This window comes from Chaetura pelagica, unplaced genomic scaffold, assembly GCF_000747805.2.
Source record: "Chaetura pelagica isolate M959 unplaced genomic scaffold, ChaPel_1.0 scaffold11, whole genome shotgun sequence".
In the NCBI taxonomy this organism is placed as follows: Eukaryota; Metazoa; Chordata; class Aves; order Apodiformes; family Apodidae; genus Chaetura; species Chaetura pelagica.
In genome coordinates this window covers 7,759,321-7,784,745 of record NW_009952694.1, presented here as the reverse complement: position 1 = coordinate 7,784,745, position 25,425 = coordinate 7,759,321, and the positions used below count along the sequence as shown (strand labels likewise).

General features: G+C 35.9%; 1 protein-coding gene across 1 annotated transcript in view; it reads left to right on the top strand.

Moving 5' to 3' along the window:
• The window catches only part of CEP128 (centrosomal protein 128kDa), a 112,874-nt gene that overhangs the window by 78,323 nt on the left and 9,126 nt on the right, over positions 1-25,425 (top strand). The window contains exons 19-21 of the mRNA XM_009993920.1: positions 8,411-8,460; positions 12,827-12,850; positions 24,174-24,251. Of these exons, the coding sequence (XP_009992222.1) occupies positions 8,411-8,460; positions 12,827-12,850; positions 24,174-24,251 (152 nt within the window). The remainder of the gene's footprint in view (positions 1-8,410; positions 8,461-12,826; positions 12,851-24,173; positions 24,252-25,425) is intronic.

Genomic DNA, 25,425 nt, shown 5'->3' with positions numbered 1-25,425 from the left:
TTGGGTTGGAAATTGAACAGATCATAATGCTGTCCCTGTGTGTCGCGAGCTGATGCTGTCACAGAGGCTACAGGCTGTCAGGATGCTTCCGCAACTTCCCCCCCCCAATGTGGAGGGGTATTTAAAACAGACCGAGGGCACACGCAGCGCTCACCTCTCACAAAGGATCGATCGCTGCTGGACCGAATCTTAGAGCAGAGACTAGAAACACCGCCCTCACCACGCCCAAAAATTGTTACTGAGACCAATGTTTAGTTTACAAAATAACCAGTTTATTAAAGGTTAAGACAAACTGAGGGACTAAGGTTCAGGGGAGGTAGGCTAGGGATGTGTCTGGGAAACTATCCAAAAGTACTATTGTCTTATTAAATGTACGAATGTCCTGGTTTGAGCCAGGATGAAGCCAATTTTTCTTTTTACTGATTTTTTTTTCCTTCAGTAAGCTTTCTTGTAACTAGCAACAGTGTGTTCTGCTAGGCTGATAAGACAGTGGAATGTTTTTCTAACTACTGAGGCTTCAAGGCCGCACCTGCACTCTGCCTGCTCAGACACTATGGGGAGATCTGTGACCCCCCCGTAGGAGGCTGAGTTAGACGGACAGCAAAATTGGCCAAAGATATTCCATTCCATATATCTACGTAAGCTCAGAGGAAGGTCAGAGATCACAGAAGACAACTTCCTTCCTTCTCCTTCTCCCCTTCTCTTCGGTCCACGGCTGGCGTCCGGGGAGGACTCTGCTCATCCATCACTGTCGATCCTCAGGCTGGAGATCTCCTGACCCCCATAACTCTCTGCTTTCTCCAGCAGCAGCTTCGGGATTCCTCGGGACTCTTCCCAGTTCAGGGAAGTGCTGTGGGAGTTGCTGGGGTGGGGGGAGGCGAGAGGCTTTTTGCCCATTCCTGAATATATTTGTATATAATTGTATATATTTTCTTGTATCATTCATTAGTGTTTTAATTAAAGCTGTGTAGTTTAGTTTTCAATCCAGCCAAGTCTCTCTCTTTTTCTCTCTCTCCTTCCCTACCTGGGTTGGGGGGGGAGGGGATCGAGAGCATTGTTGTCGGACCTGAGTCAAACGGTGACAGAAACTTACTATTGCATGTAGGAAGTGATGCTTGCTTTGAGGAGTTGTGCTTCAGTCATTATTTAACAAGAAAGTAAGATCTGTCAGAACCTCTACAGTGTGTCTGCTAGTGCATGAGAGTCATTCAAAGGAAAACAATGGATTGCTTATAGCTGTTTTTCAAGATATATTAGCTATGTATCTTCACAATCCTCCCTCTTACTCCACCTACAGTAGCTTTCAATTGAGAATCAATATGGTTCTAAATAAATGTGGTAGACGTAGTTTAACATTGCTCGCCCACCTTAGAAGTTAGGCAGTTGCTAAGACATAATGAAATCTTTGCTGTTATCCTATTTTGCATTCATAAGAACGTCTTTTGTGTGGATCCCAGTGTACTTTATTTTAAGCCTTACATCAGCTCAGTGAAGATAGGGAAATATTTTCTTGAAAAATTTTTAAGTGAAGCACGGAAAATTTCCCAGGAAGATACTAACATGAGTTGCAGAGCCAGGAATAGAACTAAATAGTCTTACATAAGCATTAGGGGGAAAAAAAAATTATTTTGATAAAGGCCCCTTTTAAAAATGCATAAGCAGCACTTTGGAACATATAATTTTTGTTTGGCTACTTTGTGATAGTTTTCTGAATGTATTTTATTTCATTTTCAGACAACTTATTCCGACACAAACCTATTTGGACTGTAGAAGAGGTTATAGCAACTCCGCATAGTATCTTGCATAGTTGAATTGTGTATGTGAAGTATACATGTATCCACTTTTGTACTTTTGAATTCAGTGTCAGGCAAACACTATAGTTCAGGTATTGGTAGGTACAGAGGGGTTAGACGAGAATTTAGAACAGCTTCTTGGGACTAATGTAAAGTTGGAAGAGGTTCTCTAAATGAAGTGTGGGAGATAGTTTGCTTTGAGTTTCTGCATCAAATACGAATCACGTGAAAAGGAAATAATAAAGAGAAATAATGGTGTGAAACATAAGGAGGAATTATTGAAGGAAATAAATTAGAAGCAAAATCTACTTATGCAAAGAAGTTTTTGACAGTCTAAACATCATGTTTAAAACAAAGGGAAGCATTTATTTTTACACAATACATGCTTCAACTCTAGAAACTCATTTGTTGTTACAAAATGTTCTGGCATCCAAAACAACAAATGTGTTCAATGAAGAAGTAGTCATGGACCCCATGGATCATGGATGGTCCAGATGCAGTCTTTTTCTTAGCAATTCTCTCAGCTGCTCATTTCTGTAAGCTACCATTAGAGAAAATAGCTTTACTGTTTTTTATCCTTCTATCTTAATATCCACTCATGCTTGCTGTCTAAAGTGGGATGTAAGCTGCGTGATTTTTAAACTTCAACCAGTAAGATACCATTAATTCCTAAAAGCCTCATAAAAATAATTGAGCACATGAATGACCTGAATAGAAAATTATCAGGGAATCTCAAGCTGCACTTCTCCATTGTTCCTCGCCCCCCCCAAAATGATTAAATTCCCCTTCTGTATGTTACCCTTTTACCAAAAGCAATTAGTTTCTTTGCAAGTAAGAAAAAACAGACCAGGTCAGCACTGGAGATGTGAACTTTTAAAAGTTGTTCTAAAAAAATATCAAACATACTTAAGCCTCAGATAACAGAAATAAAACACAGTAGTTCTGTTTCCTGCATAGCAGATTCTTAGGGAATCTGAACAGTGAACTGTTTACTTCTCTCTGAGCTTTAGGTGCGTTTTTTCTAATCTGTTATGATTGTGGGTACTGCTTCAGGTAAATGCAAACTCACTACTGCAAGTTTAAGAATCTGCTTTGAAGTTCCCCAGCAAACATAAAAGTGTATACCTAAAAGTTATCAAAAAAATAATTAATTAAAAAAGTTTCAAAGTTTTGTATTCTTGTGTGAACTATATAATTTTGAAATATTGACTACGTTACTAAACACTACAGTAGCTAATAAATTGCTAGAGTTTATAGAGGCAAAGAATATGACAAAAGGGAATCCTTTTGTTTAATGGTATTCCTTTGAATTTGGAGGTCTTTTTACATGTGTATGAGAAAATGATTGATTTAGGTACAGATAAACAGCTGTTTCATTCTTGGTGGTGATGGGCACTGCATTGATTACAGATGTAGTAACTGAATGATAATCTTTAATGACACTGGAATGTGCTCATGTTAATATACCAGATTGTTAATGAACTAGAAAGCTCTAATCAGTATTAAAAATCACTTGAAAATTTTTCTGTTTAGCAGCAGCTACATAAAATAAAATGCAGTGACCACTGAGTTTGACCGTGAAAACTATTGATCTTTTCAATACAATACAATTAAAAAAGAAAAAAAAGCTTTTGAAATTTCGCCCAGCTTTATTTTAATTCACTAAGCCTGTGACTATGGTGGGGATGAAACCAAGATAGAAATATTCTGTATCTTTGAGATACCATATGTTGTATTCAAGTCAAGCAGTATAATCTTTGACTTCGAAGATTTGTTTGTGTTGTTTTTTTTTTTAAATCTTGGTAGGGATTATATAAACACATACTTAAATGCTTATTATTTATGGGCCTTGTCCTACACTAACAAAAATTAAGGTTCTAAGAAACAATCTTATTTCTGTAGAGTGCTTTTACGATAGTAACATGTTTAGGCAGAAATTTCCTTAATAGCTTGCATGCGTGGCAAGTACTGTTTCAATGATAGCAGTTTGAAGCAAGTTCCTGTACAGGTTTACATCTCAGTTGGTTTAGTGCCAGGGTGATTTGTGGTGTCTGCCCTGACAGTACAAAGATCCAGTCTCATTGAAACGTCTTTTATTGAGTGTTTCTGGACTGAGACTGTTTTGTCATGGTTCTGTGAGGCCATTCCCAGTCATATGAACACAGGTACAGGGTGAAATCGCAATTGTTCTGTCTGCTAGGATGAATATATCTATTGTGAAATATTTTGCTTAAACTGGCTCAGTTAGAAATTGCTTAATTCACTCCCCAAAATAGGGCCTTCATGTCAGATTCACTGTACAAAAGGAAAAACTTGTGAGTGGTATAATATGTGATTAAACTTTACTGTGTAGGCATGCACAAGATTTCTAGCTGAGAGAAGCTGGTTTATTCAGCTGCATGAAAATTCCTTCAAACTGCATGGAAACCTGCTTGGCTGCCTTGTGCCCCTACAGGAATGCTGCAGTATCTGTTCAGCAGCTTTGTGTGAAAGTATCGTAAGGGTGATTGAAAGCCATGGGATGCGTATTTGAAATAAGAGTGGTAGGAAATACCTGACATAAATATACTGTAATTTTTTGATAAAAATAAATTTAAAGATAAAATCACTAAGTTGTCTGATTAAGGGATTTCTCAAGGAATTTGCCATGTGCTTGTGTAACATAAAACCTAAATTTCCAGTGTTATAAACTTTGAGAAATCAAAAAATACTAATTTATCACAAAGTCCTAATTTGTGGGGGTTTTTTGAGAACTGTTCTTAGCTTGATGATGCAAAAGATGTGTTCAAACTTCCAAACTGCTCTTTCTTCCCGGTAATAACCTGGATTTCTTGTTTTAATGGCACGTAGTAGCAGTATTTTGTGTGCTATATGAGTGGCTATATAGTTACCTGTGTGTTCTGCAGCTGCCTCAGAGAGATGTCTTGAGTTAAATCTGCCAGCAGCTTAAAGATATCTTGGATTGTTTACAACATGTTTGTGATGTATGCAGAACTGAATTGAAGTGCGAACTTCAACTTCAGAATAATCTGAATCACGTTTTAGGGTTTTTGACTATATGACTAGATATCTGTGACTGTAAGAACTGACTGTGTGTACAGTTCTGTATTTGTGTGTTCTCTTTTGCTAGAGCAAGTTGTGGATTAGCAGGTACCCAATTTAAATTCTTAGTGGTGAACATATAAATCTAGTCTTGGTCTAATGTGTTTTTTCTCTGGCACTTCAATCTTCACAGAGAACGCAAAGCAGAATGTGATCTATCATTTTCTTCAGTTTCTTAAAATGGGAGGTCATGCAGTGTTTAAAATCCAGTTCCTACTTAATAATGAATGCCGTTCAGTGTTCTTTCTGAAATAAATCTGTGATTTCTAATTCAAATTCTTGCGAAGTTTCTTGCTCCAGGTGATATAAAGTCAATTAGAAGTCAGCTTTGTTAGTCCCAGCACAGAAGTAAAGGAGTTGAAGTACTTTTTAATACTCTAGAGTTAGGTATTGGCACATTAAGGGGTCAGCTAGGATAAATAAGATAGTATAGTTGCATTTTACTCTTTCTGATCAATAAATATCTGTTACTAAATCTATTTTCTAAAACTTTCAGCAGCACTGAATATTCCAACTGGTGTGTTTGTGTGTGTGTGTGTGAAAAGTCTGTATGTTTTCCTCAGTTGTCTTGAGAGTTACGACAGCATATAAAATCTTAATCTCTGGCTTAATAATTGCAATATTTTGCAACACACTATGCTGTTTCAGTAGCAGGCAAACTGAAAAATGTAATGATTCTTATGGAATGTTTTAAATCATAACCTGTATATTTCCTGTGAGCTTGATCAGATAAAATCTAAGCCACTGCAAGGACACTTGGTGTTCACTGATGCATGGCTAAACAACATACAATCCTTATATGCTTTGGAATTTAACCAGTGTAAATTAATCATTTGTTTAAAACTACACAAAAGTATTTTTGCAGACAATATCCTGAAGTTGCTGTTGATTTTGAGCAGTATTAAAAGGTGTTTAATTTTTTCTGTACTTGTAGCTTATAGCTCATTATAGGATTGTGAGCTCCGTATTAGGCTAAAATATAAAAAGGAAATGTGTTCATTAATATTTTTATTTCTAAAAGCCATTTCTCTTGTTGTCTTTTCCCATGTATTATTCATCTTTTGGAAAGAACCATCAATGCCTGAAGATGCCTTTATAATTCATTTTTCTTAGTGCTTCTTCTTTAGCCAGTCCATACATTAATATTCTGCATCCCAAGAGAATAATGATATATTGCTTTGAAAAATAACAAGAACCCTGTGGTTACATTAGGCCTTGAAAGATGATCATAGCAGGATTATTCACAACTGTAGAAATTTCTGCCACTGCAACTTCCTTTAGGAAAAAATTATAATTAGAGAAACTCGCGGGTTATTCAGAGGAGGAATGAAAGCAGCCTCCACTAGGGCCAGTGGCAATCTTTGCTGTGTTACAGACAATACATTCTCTATCTTAAATTTAGTATAACATTTTTATGGCATCGAATATACAAAACATGTTTGCTTGAGAACTTGAAAATGGGAAATGTTTTACAAAGTATAGTACAAATCAATAGAACTTTTCAGATCAAGTAAGCAAAAATATCCTCTCATTATAAAGAACAATGTTTAAAAGAATGATACACTATGCTGGTTTTTAAGGGACTTTTTATGGATCTGTTTTATGTGTATTGCTTTAATGTTTGTTTTTGTTTTAATGTTGGAGAAAACATGCTGTTATTTTAGATGGAGTACTAAATCAGTTTAAATGCAGAACTTGGTTCTTAAATGTATAGTTATAAAAGCTGAGTCCGTAAAGTCTGTCAGTTAAATAACACCACTTCAGTACCTACCTGCCCTTCTGGGGACAGAGTTTTATGATGCATCCTGCAGGACAGCCAATTTAGGCAGTGGTACAATAAAGGAAATGGATTATAGATATCCCTGATTTCAAATGCAGAACTCTCAAATCTAGAGACTGTTAGGAGAAATTAGCTCAACTTACCTTAGTTTCATAAAAGGCCTTTGAAAAAACCTTGTAATAACATCCTTTTCCCTGAGAACAATCCTGTCTGTACAACCAACAAATATTGCATTAGAATGAAAATAAAGCAAAGTGAAGTATAAGAATCTTTTTTTTGGTGAGAGGGAACAAGCTAGTATTACAATACAAATTTTTAGCAACTCAGTTACAATACTGGAATATATCCAAAGAAAACATACAGGGCAGCCACTTTCCAAAACTAAATTTCTTGCACTAATGTTGATATCAGCACATTTAGCTACAGTAATTTATATGGTAGTTGAGTCACTGTGCTGGAAAGTATACCAAAAAATAAGCCAGAAAAACATGAATGTGCCAAAAGAAAGTGAAGAAATAGTTATTTTATTAATTTTAAGAAATAATTTGAAAAAAAACTGCATAGAAGCTAGGAAGAAAGAACTGAAATTCTGCACACGTTATCTACATTGCTTTTAAAGGACTGGTGCCTGAAAATAAGTCAGATGATCTCCATGCAGTCAGAAATGGGTAGTGATCTGTGAGAAAAGAGACAACATGTGAGGGTGCTCACAAGAAGGCTTCTTAATGAGAGAAGGGAGAAAGAAAAGGAAATATTAGAAAAATAAAGAAGGCAAATTCATGTCAGTATAGTATTACAAGTAGTTTCTATTGTAAATTCTTGAAGCTAATCTTTAATAACTGAACTATGCATTTATCAGTAATCTTTATTTCTTAAGGAAGTACACACAGGTACTTTCAGTTACCTGTTCTGTACTTGGATACTGAGGGAAGTAACAGTCCTGTGAGACCGTCAAGACAATTTCATAGTCTCGTAACTCTCCTGATTGCTAGCAAACTGGAGCATTTCTTGATTCAAAGTTGGTCTCTGGCTTAGTTAAAGCAGTGCTCTTCTATGCAAAACTCACAAGTGAACTTCCGATAGTTAAAATAGTAATAAGCCTGCAGCTTGTTTTATGGTTTTCCTGCTCTTCATGAGGTTATAACTTTCAGATTTCCCAGAATTCTAAATATTATGCAATTGATCAAAACCATAATTTTATCATAAAAGTATGTGGATGAAATAAAACAGAAAAGCAGCTCATGACAGAGATATCAAAATTGTTCCATTTTAGTGAGAGAATTGACTGCACTTTTTTCCCCAGGGGGTTGATACTTGGTTGTTAAAAAGTAACCTAGAGTAACTTTTCATATATAATGGCATAGCTTTGATGATCTACTTATGTTTTAATCAATCAGAATTAATTTCTTCAATTATTTTCATTCCATTCTTAAAATGCACCAGGAGACTGATTTAAGCATAGGCAAGTTTTTCTGTGAATTGGAATGCTTTTTGAATCCCCCCCAGTCACTCTTGTCTTTTTGTGTCTGTTTTTTTAGGAACCTCAACAGCCCATGCTTGGAAACAATCATATCACTGAGACATTTAATCAGTTACTTTAAACAGTTGAAATAGAATGTTGTGAAAGTTTAAAACAAAAAAAAAAAACCCTAACTGACTTTTTTTACACAGTACTTTTTTTGTCAGGCCATAGGACAGGAAGTTGAATTTACAAATTCCGTATTTCATTTTACAGAGCTACTAGAGAAGACCCTCAGAAGAGAGGAAGAAATGGGAGCTCTTCAGGTATGCTTTCTACTTAGTTAACGAGATACACTTTTTCTCACCCTTAAAATTACCGAATTGTATTACAGCATTATGTTTTGCTGAACTCCCATGTATCCTAAATTCAGCTTTTGAAATAAATGCAACCAGATACAGAATTGATAGCTAGTAAAAGTCACTGCTGAGTTTCTGTCCACCGATTTAGTTGCACATTAGAGAATACTGAATGAAGTAGTCAGTGTTCTCCTCTGAGACAATAAATCTAGTTCATCAGTGAAAAGAATGCTGCTTTTAAGTCACACTATATACTGGAGTTTTTATGTTACAGTGAAACTGTATGAATAAAGGCAGTGCAAATCTGTATTCAGAAATGCAGAAATGCTTTGTATTCTACTTCATTGGTTGGGTTAGATTTTCTGGGCTGTGTTATTTTCTTCTAGATCTCCAAATGAAACTGAAAGTAAAAGTTTTTAAGAAAGTATTTTACATCTCTGAAACGTTAAATGTCCATAATCACCTTCCTGAGGAAGAAGGGACCAGTTAGTACTGGCTAGAACTTGACACAATACTGTAAATTCTCATTGTGTGTCATTTAGCAGTAAAGCTGCTTGTGCTAAGCACTTTAAATTTGCTTGTAGAAAATAAGACTTACCCTAGGCTTAGCTTTGGAATAGTATTTAAACATTAGAGTCAAAGAAAACATACTCTTTTGAAATGAAAAGGGCTAGGAAAGCAAAGCCAGTCTGGAATGTCTTAAGTTGTGAGGCTTGGGAGGTTATTAGGGAGGGTAATGTATGTAATCTTCAGAATACAGAAGGAAAAAAGGAAATGTTTAACAACAAATTACAGGAAGCAATACCCAAAAAGAATATTAGAAAGTTTAGATGCGTTATGAAGAGTGTATCAATGAAGCAGCATTTTATAAGTGTGCTGCAAAGTGAAATTATGTATTGCCCTGAGTTTTGTCAACAGGAGTTTGTTTGAAGATAAGCCTTCTCTTCTCATACAATAAATAGGAGGCATTTTGAAGGCTAGACATATCAAAGAGTTAGTGTAGAATCAATTTGATCCAGTAAGAAGAGGCAAGTTGCAAGACCTAAAAGTTACACAACGCACCAATCCAGCTGTTTCCTGTTCAAACAAAAATCTTGGCTTAGCTTTCTGGCAGCTCAAGTTCAACAAGGCTGAGAGCTTGTCTGCGCAAGCAGTTTATACAGGTGCATATCTAGTTACATCAATGTAAAAAGATCTCCTTTCATGTGAAGCAATTTTGCATCTGCTTTCATGTGAAGCTCTATAGTTGACAAATTGTTCTAATGATCTTGCTTCTGATTGAATGAGGATTAATGTTATACTGCAGAAAGTTGCATCATAATACTGTCTGGTCATATATATGCTTGCCTGAATTTCTGATGGTCTGTCAAGTTCCTGATCAAATTGCTTTGTGCCCTTCCCTAACTGGTGGTTCTGGTTATATGTGTGACTTCTACTGTTCTGACGCTATTTTTGTATTCAAATACTTGAGAGGAGTTCTCCGCTCCTTCAGATGCCCATTCTTTCACAATCAAAGTACTCAGCAAAAATATCTGTTGTTCTTCTAGACATCCAGTGTAGTCAATATTTTTCCAATTTTTTCCTGTCTGGGATCGTCTTATAACCTTGCTAGCAAATATCGTTGAAAAACAACTCATGTCATCATGACTGAATCTCCCAAAGCTGTTGCATGTCAATATATAAAACAGAGGAAGAGAAAGTGAGGGTTTCTTTAAATATGTCATTTCCCAGAGCTGAAACTGGCACTCTTCTCCTTTTGTTAACCAGGTAACAAAGAATCATATAATCATAGAATGTCTTGGATTGGAAGACACCTCTAAAGATCATCTAGTCCAACCCCCCTACAATAAGTAGGGACATCTCACACTAGACCAGATTGCTCAGAGCCCCATCAAGCCTGACCTTGAATGTCTCCAGGGATGGGGCCCCCACCACCTCTCTAGGCAACCTGTTCCAATGATCCACCACCCTCATATTAAAGAACTGTTTCCTAATGTCCAACATAGGTCTAGCCTTCTCTAGCTTGAAACCGTTACCTTGTCCTATTGTTACAGGCCCTTGTGAACAGCTTTTCCACAGCCGCCTTATAGGTTCCTTGGACAAACATGGATTATTTGTTTCTTCTGAGCCCCAGTTTAGCAAAACACGTGTATAATTGGTTAATGTATGAATGTTTTCATTGAAGTAGATTGCAAAAAGGTAACAGTTTGTCAAATCAAGGACCACTAGCAAATAACTTATTTCTCTTGTCCTCAAGGCCTACAGTCCTTGGATAGGATTTCCCTGGTATTAAGTCCTACTCAGTCCTCGGTTCAACAGGCAGTAGATCTTGTTGACTGTTGTTATTTTTTTTAGTCTACAGTTCCTGGAGTCCTGTTTTGATAAGTATCTTATAAATACAGAGAATTATATGTAGTAAGGTAATCCTTGATGCATTTTGTTTACAGTCTAAACACTCCATAGGTGTGAAGCACATTCCGGAAAAAGGCAGGCAGAAAAACTGTATGTTTTAGACTATGGATCGACAATTAAAAGCAGTGAGGTTATCATGGCTGAAGGTGTTACTTCTTGTTCCTTGAGCCATGAATTATTACCATTGCCTTAGAAAAGTGAGAGACATGAGGAGGTCTTCTGTCAGAAATCAGTGTATTGCTGTGGGCAAATGATGCCCACAGGGCAGCAGATGCCATAAGGTTATTTGCCATATCTCTGCATCAAGTAATGAGAGTATTCCCCAGAGCTAAGGATGTATGTTTTATTATGCTTTTATATAATTTTTAGCTTGTGAGGAATCTAGATCGTTTTCTTCATTCTCTCTGCTAGCCAGTCCAAGAATATAACCGCACTTCTTTTCTTCCTTCATTGGAAGAAAAAACCCTCTGATTTTAAGGTTTTCACCTTCCTGTTTGTGAAAACTGTTCTGTGGTACCAAAGTTTGCAGTCATGAAAATAATATGTTGCATGTAATTGCAATATTCAACTCTTATGGATGTTATCTGGAAAAACATTTGCAGGCTATTTTTATTTGCTCTGGGATTAGTGTCATAGAATCATAGAGTCATGGAATCATAGAATGGTTTGGGTAGGATGGGACCTTAAAGATCATCTCATTCCAACCCCCTGCATGGGCAGGGACACCTCACACTAGACCACGTTGCTCAGAGCCCCACCTAGCCTTGAACACTTCCAGGAATGAAGCATCCACAACTCCTCTGGGCAACCTGTTCAGTGTCTCACCACCCTCACACTAAAGAATTTCTTCCTAACAGCTGATCTAAGTCTACCCTCTTCCAGTTTAAGGTCATTACCCCATTTCCTGTTGTAACATGCCTCTATAAAAAGTCCCTCCTCAGCTTTCCTGTATGCCCACTTCAGGTACTGGAAGGCTGCTATAAGGTCACAGCCTAATATATTAATGAATAAACAACTCTTAATTTTTCTTAACCTAATCCACCCAGAGAGGGAAAAAAAAATAAAATGCTCTCCTGTCCTTTCAAAAAGGTAATATTTGTGTAAGGAAAGAGTTCCTCTAAAGTCTTAATGGTCAGGTACTGTGAGATGTGGGCTCACCTAAACACCTTTTTTTTTTTTTTTTTTCTCCATTACTTAAAAAACCATACCTAGTCAGGACATAGAGCCAGAGTACATGATCTTGATTTTACTAGCTTATTATTTTTCTTAAAGATTCTTTTAATTGGAAACTGAATGTTGAAATATGTACACTAAGTCTATAAATTCTGGGTTCTCTATTTTTTGTGCTGGATGAAAACTGGCACAAGTTTGTTTTATTTGCATTTTATTTTTGTCTGAATTAGACTTTGGTTAACATCACCCTGTTATTAATAAAACATTCTTCAGAGCTATTTCTGGATAACAGAAAAATGATACAAACTTTACTTTTTGGTTTTCTAAGGAAATGCCTAAAAGCAAACTAAACTAGATGCTAATGTGACATGAACTCCAAAACATGCTAGACTTACGGTCACAGATAATAAAAAAATAAATCAAACTTGGGGATATATAAGAGTAAAATCAACAACACTGAAAATCTGATAGTATTGGAAAAAAATATACCACAAAGTAAATTTTTCATTTTCTTTCTTACCTTGTTTCTGGGGTGTTTCTTTTTGTTGGAACAAACTCCTAAGTGCGATAGTTAGGTAAGTAGGTTGGAGGCCCAGTTAAATAAAGCTATCCCTATTCTGTGAGATTTTTACAAAAGACCATAAATATGTCCCAGCAAAAGACCAAAATGAATACTTTTTATCCTTGTTCAACTTACGTTGTGTTTATTTTTTTTACTTTCTAATGGCATCTTGTACTTTATTTTTAGGAACGTATTATGGCCTTAGAAGTGGTAAGTTTCTTAAATTCATTTCCAAATAAATCAATTACATTGATGATTAATTTCTCTAAATGCTGAAAAATATTATTGTTATGTATTAAAAAAAAAAAGTTGCTGTTTTTAACTGTTATTTTACTTTTAAGAGAAGATATGATAATTTTACACTGCACCTTTCTGTTTTTACTACAGTATTTGAGCACTGTTTATATGAAATACAGTGTAATGGTGTCTTTTTTCTGTGCAGTTCAATCCACACCCCTTCCCTGGGAAGAGAAATGTCATAGGTTTGAGCCATACAAAGGAGGCTATTTTTCTACTGCTAACACTTCTAATGATTGAGGTCCATGTGATAGATCTAAGAATTCCAGTGACTGTTAGATGTGCTTTTTACATGTTTACACTGGGAGGTGCAGACAGATTCAGTTCATCTACCCACGTCAACACTGCAACTAAAAGCACAAATGAATACCATTTTAGTGAGTAATTAATAACATTTAAGAAGATACTGAGTTGGAAGGACAAAAGCCTTCACACATGTACAGGTCATGAATACAGCTAGATTATCCGGATGTCCGAGGCTACTACGTCTATCAGGTGGAGTAGCTGGGATGGGTCCAATAAGACATCACACAATAGTATGTGTCAGGCCCGTATTCTGTTTTCATTGGAAATCTAGAAAATTTCATCTAAAGATACCATCACTGAGCCAATGTCAAGGCGATAAATAAAAACATTATGAATTTGCTTGTGTAAATTATTTTTTATCCTTCCTGCTTATGCATTTCTGAAAACAGCTTCAGATTTAAAAAACATTTAAAATATATTCAGTATGTTAAAAAAGCTTGCATTCACACATAAAAGGCCCTTTGTAAATCAGAGTGCAGTGCTGGAACTCCTGCCTTGTGGAAGTAGGGAGCTAATGCTCAAATTCAGAGTCCTGGTACTTCATGTAGTGCTGTGTGCATGTAAATTGTTGCCAGAACATTAGTTCTGTTTAGGAGCATCTTGTATTCATGGTTTGCTTACATGACAACCCGTCAGGCTTGTATCTACTGCCTCCATTTCTCATGAACCATGTGTTAAAATGCCTGCAAATATCTTCTCCTTTCTGCTCCCGAAGCTGTTTTGACACAGGTGGAGGGTAATTACTTGCAAGAAGTACAACATAATGCAAATTCAATCCATGTTTTGTGACAATGTTTGTTTCATTTCTTTTCTTGAAGCATTTCTGCTTTTTAATCTCTTCTACACTAGAAAGGAAGATTACTAACTTACTGTTCAGATAAAAGAGGGAGAGAATTATTATCAGCAAAATACAAGTTTCTGTCTTAATGCAAGTTAAGAGGTAACACCTAAAGCAAGCTTGTGATGCTAAGTACTAGAGCTTGAAACCAATCACTTCTTCTGTTATTGCTGACATTGGAAGATGTGTAATGTTAAGGCCTGAGATTGCAGGCAAGAGAGATATGATTATTGCTAAGGCTGTTGAGTGCACCCAAAGCACTTATTTTACTTTTTCCATGTCAAGAAAATCACTGAGACAAAATTTTCACAGACTGTTAGTTACTTTGTATTCCTTATTTTCTGTGTATCTGACTGACTTTTGAGACTTGGTTTTCAGAAATGCAAAATTTTAGTAATTTCTAAATTCAGTGGGAACTCCAGCTATATATATTACTAAGTGTATCCAAATGTCAGATGTTAGCTGATAGTGAATCCTTGACCTTTATATATATCTGTTTCAGTTCTGAGTATGATAGTGTTCTCTCTCTTTCTTTCCTCACTTTAATGATTTAAAAAAAAACAAAACAAAACACAGAGTGATTCTTGTGTGGTCTGAATGTGTCAGGATGAACTATGATAGAAAAGCCCCTAACTAAAATAATAAGGCTAGACTTATTAAGGGGTCCTTATTATTAAAGGGTCCTTAAGAATCCTTAAATGTATAGTGTGTATGGCTGATACTTAAGCATCACCTTCTCCAGGCCCAAAAGCATTGCATCCCAACTAAGAGGAAGTCAAGCAGAAACTCCAGCTATGTAAAAGCTATCAGATTCTTCTACTGTAGTAACAGGATCAAATTTGCATCAGTTTTCTGATTAACACCCATTTTAAAGGAATTGGAAGGATGAGAATGCCCAATTCTTTTCACTGAGAGATTACGTGACTGCCTGACACTATCCACTTTAGGGCTCGCTCCCACTGTCTCTGTCTCTCAATAAGCCTTCCATGAATAAGCAAATCTTGCTATTATTATGACTATTGCATGGCTGTCATATTTGGTATGTATGAATGCTTAGGAAATCTTCAATCTAAGGGTTAATACTTTTTCTTCCCTTGGGTTGATTCTGTAGTGTCTTGCCAAAACTACCATCACATCAAAGGCCTTCTGGTCCTCCCAGAACACAGCATTCTTTGATCTTATAAAAATGACGGGAGAAGAGCAGCAGTCTGAGATCCTCTGTCCTGCCTGCCTCGCCCTTTCCTTTCCTTTCATCAGCAAGCCAGTGTGTCACTTGCCTTTGTTGGGGGTGGAGAACTTTCCCAAAGTTCCCCAAGTCCTTCCTCTGGTCTCTCCCAGTGAGTGCTGCCTGACGGTGCTTGCAGCCAGCTGCTTCTTTTCTCCTGATGCTCACCATCCTCCTTCCTTCTTGTCTACTCTCCCTACATATTTATTGCTTTTTTTGAATACCCTGCTTCCTATCCATCTTCTGCCCTCTGCCATTTGATGCTTTACTTGTTCTGTCAGTTTTTTACTGATACATATCCACCTTTAATTTTCTTCCAACATTTAAATTTTTTTTATTCTGTAAAAGAATTTATTTTGCTGTTAGGAGTATTATTTTTTTGACAATTGCCTTTCTCTCCTATTCATACTTATTTTTCACTTTCTGGATAGTACTAGGATTTGGAGTGGGAGCAAAATATGCTGGAATAAATAGCTTTAGAAAATTCTGCATAATTTCTTCTAATTTATAGATTTCATTTAAGGCTGTCTACTTGTACAAAGTCCATGAGCTAAACATATACATGTATATTTCTAATGTCACCTCACTAATCCCTCTTCCCTCAAAAACTGATATATAGCATTATTTTTTTAAATTACTCCCAAATAAAATAGTTCTTCACCATCTTGGAAAAATTAATTACTAAATTAATGTAAGAAATAAAATAACATTGTTAAAAATATGTATATACTTGCCTTGAAACCTTTAATACTTAATTTGCAGATCAGCATAATCAAGACTATTTTATTGTGTATTTGTTAAAGAATGTTTAAAATATTGGCCTAAGAATTTATTGCTAAATTGCATGTAAGAGGCAGGTTACAAAATGTAGGTAACTGTAAACTTTATTAAACTGCTCTTTGTTTGAGATCAAGATGACAGATTTAAATTTATTTACTGACAAACAATCATGGTGCATGTCTGACAACTCAGTTAAGTAACTTCAATATTTGTCCAGTGGTGATATCCCAGATGTGATAAATAACAGATTCACAAAATTATTGTGGTTGGAAGGGACCTCTGCAGATCATCCGATCCAAACCACTGGTCAAGGAGGGTCATTCAGAGCTAGTTGCTCAGAGCTGTGTCAAGACATTGAATTGACTTTTGAATATTTCCAAGAATGGAGCCTTCACAACCTCCCTAGGCAACCTGTACTAGTCATCCTCACAGTGAAAATGTATTTCCTATATTCAGGCAGAACCTCCTGTGTTTCAGTTTGTGCATCTTGCCTCTTGTCCTTGAAGAAGGCACCACTGAAAAGAGCCTGACTCCCTCTTCTGTACACCCTCCCTTCAGATATTTGTACATATTGATGATTTCTCCCTGAGCCTTCTCCAGGCTAATCAGTCTCTGCTCTCTTAGCCTTTCCTCAGAGGAGAGATGTTCCAGTACCTTAAATAATGTTAGTTGCCCTTTGCTGTACTGTCTCCAGGATGTCTCTCGTGCACTGGGGAACCCAGAACTGGACCCAGCACTCCAGATGTGTCTCACCAGGGCTGACTAGAGGAGGGCGATCACCTCACTTGACTCCTCCTAATGCAACCCTTACATTCTTTCTGTAGAAAGCTCCTTGCGATATTGTGAAGATGTGTTCCCTATGTTGCAAATAGTGAACAGTTTGGCAGATTTTAATAAGCTAAAATCCTTTCAGTTTTCCATTAGAGAAAGTAAGAAGAGAGAGAATGAATCTTTATTACAAAAGACTGTAATTCTTTAGATCTCTTAAGTTCTTTTTCTTAGTTTAACTAGGAATAGTAATATACAGTGGTCTTCATTATTTTTATTCTTTAATGCATGTAAGTGTAATTTTAAAAGCAGATCATACATGTTTCATCCACAGAATTCTCTTCAGAAATGTTGGCCTTTCATCTGTGGTATTTGTACCTATGAGTTCTTCCACAAGATACAGGAAGCTTATAACTTGATTAGTAAGACAGAAATACATGTGGTATTGTATGAGGTTGTTTGTTAAGTTAAAGTTTAGTTTGACAGCAGAATGGTGACTAAAATGTTTCTCATGTGCTACTAGGTCCTTAATTTTAGATTTAAATTTTTTGTATTTGATCAAATTATAACCTTAGGAAGACAGACATCAGTTACAGTTATAGATGCTACCACAGATATATTATTTTTATTTTCATTGTGCATCTTTTGATTATAATTTATAAGCCAGATGCCTAATTTTTTTTTTCCTACTCTGACACTAATTTGCTGTGAATCCTTGATTCAAACATTTTTTCTTGTATTTCATTTTTTCTTAGCTGTAAGACTGAACAATATGTCTTCTTCCATGAAGGCTATATTAATTAAATTTTTATAGTGCTTTCTGGAAGGCTTGATGAAATACTGCTGGAATATAAAACATTGATGTAAATTGCATTTAATGATTTTTAGCCTGCGAAGCTCGAGAAAGTTGAAGATAACATTTCTTTATTAATGACAAGGAAGTCTTTATACCTTTTATGAATGTGTGCCCACTAACTTTGTGTTACTTTACACACTATGCCTCTTGTGTTATATTTCTAATAATTTTCAGTAATTGTGTTTGGATGTCTTTGATCAAGATCTTAGCAAATGATAAAGAAGAGATTCTCAAAAACTAGTCTTGTGGATCCTCAGTAGCACTCAGAGCACTAAGCAATGATTCACAGAGAGCCGGCTTGCCAAAAGACCACAGTCTCCTCCACATTTCCAGTTATTAGAATGCATCAAACAGCTAAAAATTCATTAAATACTTTCCTAATATTTTTCCATGTAAACAATTCTTGTAGTTACTGCAGAGATGGTGTGTGCTCATGAATGAGAGATGGCCCATGTCATTGCAAAGAGGAAAGGAAACATCCATGAAGCTCTCTTAATTAAAATGTGGTCCACTTTATGCAAAAACATCTGGAGTCTAAATTGAAAGTCAACTTAGTCATTTGTAATGCTTTATTAACAAAAGTCTCCTGTTCTGCATTAGTATAGTGTAGGTTTTGCTTAAATAAAATTAATATAGTTAAAACTTTGATGAAACAGTATTATTTAAAAAGTCAGATGAGCTTGCATGTTGTGTAACTTGATACATTAACACATGTTGCCTGTCTTTGTAAAGGTGAGTTATTTTCTTGATGTGCTGAAATCATCAAAACAGTGCTGCAAGTGGAATGAATAATGGTGTATGTGGCATATAAAGATGCAAAATACATTCTTTTTCTTCTAAAGTTCCCTCTGTACCTATGATGTACTAGGTTACAGAATCTCTCAGCTATCATGGAATTTGCCTGGCAAGTGAAAGTCAGGAAGAACCTCAGGCCTCATACGTAGAACCACACCCTGTATAATAAAGAAGTGTATGATTTATCAGTCTAGTCCTGCAGATAGGGGCTGACAAACCATAGCTTTACAGATGTTAACAGGGTAAGCAAAGGGTACCTTTATACATTCTGCATGAATCCCATTCTTGCTATTTAAGAATTCAGCATGCTAAGGCCATTTAAAAATAAGTCATCATAGGTCACCCTTAACATCACGTTTTTCATCTGAATTGTGAGTAACTGACTGCTGACACACATTGCAGTCAGCTGCAATTATTGTTCTGTTTAATTTTTTTTATGGATCTACTTCAGGTTTTACCTAATTGGTCCTTAAGTCAGTTCTTATTTTCTAAAATATCTGTGCTATACAAATAGTAATTTGATTACTTAGCTAAGAAAAGAAAGGAGCACTGCACTTGAAAGTCAATGAAGTTTAGTTTCTGGTTTATGTTTATATTTTTTTCAGTATTTTGACTATAAAGACAAACTTCAGGAGGACTATTCACAAACTTGCTTTGATTTATTTGAATTTAGCGTTGCAGCTTTGAGACTAAAAATAAAACGTGTATCTGATTTTGATTTAGATCTGTCCCTTGAACCAGTGTGAAACTATCACCAAGAATACATCAATATAGGAGAAATAACTGTTCACATGCAATTTAAACATCAAAGTGTTTGTATGAAGTAATGAAACATGAGTAATTTGTTTTATCATCCTCTTTGAAAACATGGAACGTCCCTTTTCAAAGCAAATAATCTTTATTTTAAAGCCAGAAGGATTAATAGCACTCACTCTATGGAAGAGACTGCTGTTAAGTAAAATATAATTAATACTGCTTCAGTCAGTACAATTGGTGTTTCTTCCTCTTATCAGTACCATCAGTGCACTATATCAGTACCTTCTGTTCCCTGTTAAACAATGAGCAGGCAGATGTGATTGCTCTCTTTAGGAATATTTGTATGCATTACAGCATACAGCTTTCCAATTTCTGGGAAAAAAGTTAACTGTACTTAATTGCCCCTATGTCAGGTGCTTCTAACATCCTTTTTTGCATTTTATCTGTGCAGCTAAATCCACCTCTTTTAATTGAATAGAGTGTAGTCATTAATGATACAAATATGGCATTTGTTCCACCTAGAGGAGGTTGCTGCGTGTTTCATTAAATTGCCAGACCAATTCTGTGGGCCAGCTGAAATCTCTTTAATCACTGTTTTCTCACATTCTTCAACATATTCTTATGTTGCTGTCTTCTTCACTGAATTTCTCCTAACAAACTTGGCTTTTTTTTCTTTTTCTGTTCTTATTTGCGCATCACTGCCATTCTTTTCATTGGTTTTATGAAAAAGGCACACATTTATATCCCTGAGAATATTAGCATGTGAGTTAACATATTCAAATCACTTCACAAATAGTTCAAAAGACTGTGAGAATTTTTAAATATAAAAGGAATTGCTCTGGTTAAGACTAAAGGTCAGTCTAACTGAGCTATAGACTACAATGGCCAAAATAAAATGCTTAGGGAAGAGCATTGAACAGGGCTGACACACATTTTGTTTCCCACTCATTCAGTCTGATTCCAGCCATTCAAAGTTCACAGATTTCAAGACCTAGATGTAGTTTCTACAAATGTGGAACCCTTCCATGGTAATTCTCATTCATGAACTTGTTCTGTTTTGTGCTTAAACCCATATCAACTTTTCTATCTTTATGTGATTTCTGATTTTATGCGAATTGGTCATTTCTTCTTTCAGGCATCTGTCTTTCTGGCTGAAGATAACCAGTTTTTTGAGTAATTGCATTTAATCATTCCTCACATGGAAACAGCATTCCAAGGCTTTGATCATTCTTCTTGTACTCTGTCCTTTCCCTATTTCTGCTCTGAAATAGAGGTCCACAGCTGCACTCAGTAGTCAAGATGCAAGCACGCTGTGGATTTATACTTGGGGATAATTATGTTGTCTGCCTTTTTTTTCCTTTCCTGATTATGTCCAGCATTGATTGTGCTTTTCTTATTGATATTGAGCACTGAGCTAGCTTGATCTTGGAAATAAGTATCTTTAGAATCATAGAACCATTCAGGTTGGAAAAGACCATTGGGATCACCAAGTCCAACCACCATCCCTACTCTACTAAGTTGTCCCCCAAACCATATCCACCAACACCACATCCAAATGACCCTTAAACACATCCAGGGATGGTGACTCAAAAACCTCCCTGGGCAGCCTATTCCAGAGTCTAACCACTCATTTTGTGAAAATAAAATTTCCTAATGTCCAGTCTAAACCTCCCCTGTTGCAGCTTGAAGCCATTCCCTCTTGTTCTGTTGCTAATTACATGTGAGAAGAGACCAGCATCAACCTCTTTACAGTGACCTTTCAGGTAGTTGTAGAGACTGATGAGGTCTCAGCCTCCGAGCTCCTTCAAGCGTTCCTCGTAAGATTTATTCTCTGGTCCTTCACCAGCTTCGTTGCCCTCCTCTTTACTCACTCCAGCACCTCAATATCTCTCTTGAATTGAGGTGCCCAAAACTGGACACAATACTCCAGGTGTGGCCTCACCAGTGCTGAGTACAGGGGGACAATGACCTCTCTACTTCTGCTGGTCACCCTATTTCTAATACAAGCCAGGATGCCATTGGCTTTCTTGGCCACCTGGGCACACTGCTGGCTCATATTCAGCTGCTTGTCAATTGGAACCCCCAGGTCCTTTTCTGCCAGACACTTTCCAGCCACACTTCCCCAAGCCTGTAGCATTGCATGAGGTTGTTGTGGCCCAAGTGCAGGACCCAGACCCTGTGGCTTTTGGTCATGTTGTGACCATGATTGTCTGTCTAGCTAAGAGAAAGCAACCACTGTTTGCTGTTCTTTGCATGCCCTTGTGCACACCCACACTAAATCACTTGCACCAACCCACTCCAGCCAGCTCTCCCTCGTCTCTGCGATGGCTGGTGCTGCTGGTGCCGCTGCCGCTCTCTGCTCCACGCTGCCACGTGGTTTATTCCACGGTCTACTTCCTGAGCAGTAGTGGTTAGCTTAGAGCCAATCATGTGTGAAGTTAGGTTTACATTTCAGGACTCCAAAAAGCCTTTCAGAAATCCAAGTAGCTTTTATCACGCTTAATCCACATGATTGTCAATGAAACCAGAAAGTCAAGGACTGAGTATGCATATAACCCAAAGGCTGGTATTTTGCTTTCAAGATTACATTTAATAATGTAACTAATAAGGACTAGCTGAGGCCTAGGTGATTATTTTTTTCCCCAAAAAGTACATTAAATAAAGGGGATACAGATGATGTCTGGGGGGAACAGATGATGAACATCTTCCTTAACTTCATTGATAGACACTGTTGATGTGAGGTCTTGGCATTGGAATACAGAGAAAGAACTGAATAATAGGATGGCTTAAGGCATGGGTTTATGCTTAGGATCTCTGTTTGTTATGTGTTGAGAATAGATCACAGGTCTTTTTTATTAAAACAGAGGGGGGAAAAGCAAAAGTGTTTGTAGGTGGAAAAATTTGCTCTACATTGAATGTACTTTATAGCATACTGAGGCTCCACTATATTAAATGTGTCCTATGTCCCAGGCAACTTTATTTCAACTCTGTGTGGCATCTCAAATGTATATTTTTATGCAGTTTATAAGTAAATTACTTTAGCAAAATGTGTGAGGTAATATATAGCATAAGCTTAAAATATTTATGGTTCAATCTGTTGCTCAATGAAGCAGAGAGACTGGGGTTGCTCTTACAGCTTTTGGGGTTATTTCTTGTGAGGAAGGATTTTATTTCTGCAGGGGTAGGAGAACTATTCAAAGTAAAAAATTTTTTGGATGTGTATCCATCAGATCTGTGTGATACTAGGATGACAGCTGAACATTAAGATTCAGTATTTCATTTCACATGTAGTTCAGTTTGGATTGCTCAGGATCTGTTGTCTTTCATATATTTCCCAGCCTTAGAAACATGTGCAGACCAGTACGATGGGCTGCTTCAGGAATACGCAATAAACATTGCATCTCATCATAAATTAATGGAGTGGAAAATCAATGCTTTGATGAACATAAGGTCATTGCAAATGAAGCATGAAGTATGAATGATTACTGCTTTACTGTGGTAAAAGTGAAATGGTTGATTCTTATACAAGGGAAATATTAGAGATTAATAGCTACCTCTGGGTAATTTTACTTTGAAGTGGAGATGAATAGAAGCATTTTTTAAAGAATTTTTTAGCTATAAATACATTTCTACATTAAAATATGTGAAAACACTTTAAACATAATATGGAGGCATCCTGCTTGATTGCATCCTAAAAATATGAAGAAGAATACATTTTATACATTCATTATTAATATGTCACTGCAGGTTCTGTAATTATTTTCTGGTGAAGAACCAGGTATATTACAGGAAAAGTTATTAATTTTATTACTGTATTTATATGTAATATAAATATACAATTTGACTAGATAATAAATAATATAATATATACTTAATGTAACATATACAAATATAGTAATATATATTTATAATGTACAATTATAAATGTATCATTTATATTATTTTCTCCTTATAAAATCTTCTTAGGTTATTATTTTAAGTTAAAAAAAAAATCCTGTCTGCAAATTAGGTAACACATTAAAATACAAGATTTCTTATCAAGATAATACAATAAATTTTACTTTTAGTCCAAACATGACTTGTGAAATCTACTTATTTCCTTTCTCAAGCAGCAGGTGAGAAAGAAGAAAGTAAAAGTAGAAGAAATAACCTTTATTAATTCTGACTTTTGAGTTTTGCAAAACCGATTTGTCTTACTTTATTCACTGGAAGTCATCACAAGTATGTACACTTACAGGCTTTTTCCAGCATTTGCCATGTGCAGTTGTCTACAGCACAATTAAGGACTTTTTTGTATTGAGTGTAAATATAACAACATTTATATTGTTATTTAAGCACAAAACCTGAAACATGATACTGATTTTCTTCAGTTCTTTCCATCTTGCTATAGACTAGAATTTTTGTGTCACTAATGTGGAGGTGAAATCTTAGCCTAGCCCTTACTCTCCCTAGAGTGGTAATTCATGTCTCAGCAGCAAATACTGTATATATAAACAAAAAATATGAACGTTGATTGTTCTATATTTAGCTAGGATGTTTTTCTAATATGAGTTTTACTACAAAGCTATAAACATTATGAGTATAGATTTGTATTTTTGTTAAATGTACTTTACTCCCTGAAGTGCAATACAAGAATATTTCATTCTGATGGCTACATAAACTCCAAAATTGTAAATAAGTATTGTTCTGCTCAATAAACTGGTAACCATTCGTGGAGATTCAAATTAAGGAAATTGTGCTTTGTGTTTTATTTTGTCCTGCTTTATCCTTAACAGCTTGTTTACTGTAGGCCTGTTTATTTTACAGACACATACGGACCTACAAGCCTGTTTCCATAGATGTAATAGATTCTTAATGTTAGAGATGGCTGAAAGGATTGATTAATTTTTCTGTTTTGTGTTATGTTCTTTAGAGTACTCGAGTAGCTTTAGACCATCTGGAGTCTGTTCCTGAGAAACTGAGCCTATTAGAAGATTTGAAAGATATTGGGGTGAGAAAGATTTTGTTTTACTCTTTCAGTGCTTCTGAAATCTTTTGGTTAATTGAGGTACTCTCCATCCATATAGAGAAATAGGTTAATTAGATATTTAAGATGAAATCAGTATATATTATATAGTCAAAATCATACAAACATTTATTTTCATGTTTATACAGATTTTTTGAGGTTATTAATTTAGTCCTAATTAGTAAGACTGCTGTGGTGCTCTGTAATGTAACCAAACATTGATAGGTGGGCATAAGATTATCATAGAATCATTTTGGATGGACTCTTAAAAATAGGTCAAGTCCTAATTACTGGTTTGGAATATTTATATCGATTGCTGAATTATTATATTATGTTTTTAAAAAAATATTTTGTTTTAAATTAAATAGATTATGCCACTTATTTCAATGATTAAAGTAACAAGTGAAAATAGGTGAGATTTACAGTTTTGTGTTTTGTTTTCGTTTGACCCAATGGCAATAATTGTCATTTGTTTTCTCTGTATCACAGGCAAATCAAGGTGTGTGTTTCGGACACAGTAGGACATATTGACAGTAATGGTAGAGTACTGTCAAGAGTGATAAACCTTGAATTAGATCTTCAGTGGCTAGGTGGCTAAGACACTGGATTATTACTTTCTGCACATGAACTTGCTGGTTTACTAAAAAAGAATTTGGATCCTCATTACACAATATAATTTTTAAACCAGTATTAAATCACAGATGAACAATGATTTGCATTTTATTTCCTATATAGAATTTCTCATCATGAGGCAGTCATAAACATTTCAAAACACACTAGTTTGGAACATTGTTTATTCTAAGTGTTCTGGCACGAGGTCATGTGTTACTAATTGTATTCTCTTGTTGTTACCATCAACAAAGTTAGAACAGAAATACCAATTTAAATGTTTTGGTTTCTTTAAGAAAAATATTGTTGAAATGTATAGTTTTTATGGCACATTGCAGGTAGACCCAACAGAGCTTTTTACTCTGACAGAGGTTGACATTTGCTTTCTGTTTCTGGTGGAAAACAATGATGGTTTCCTTTCTTCTAAAGGAAGATTTCTACACTCAGCTAGGAAAAGTAGAAGCTTAAATGTGGGTTTTCTACAATCTCCTTCATGTTTGCACTCTTGTTTAACGTTACTACTTACGTTACTACTTACTATGTTTTCTTG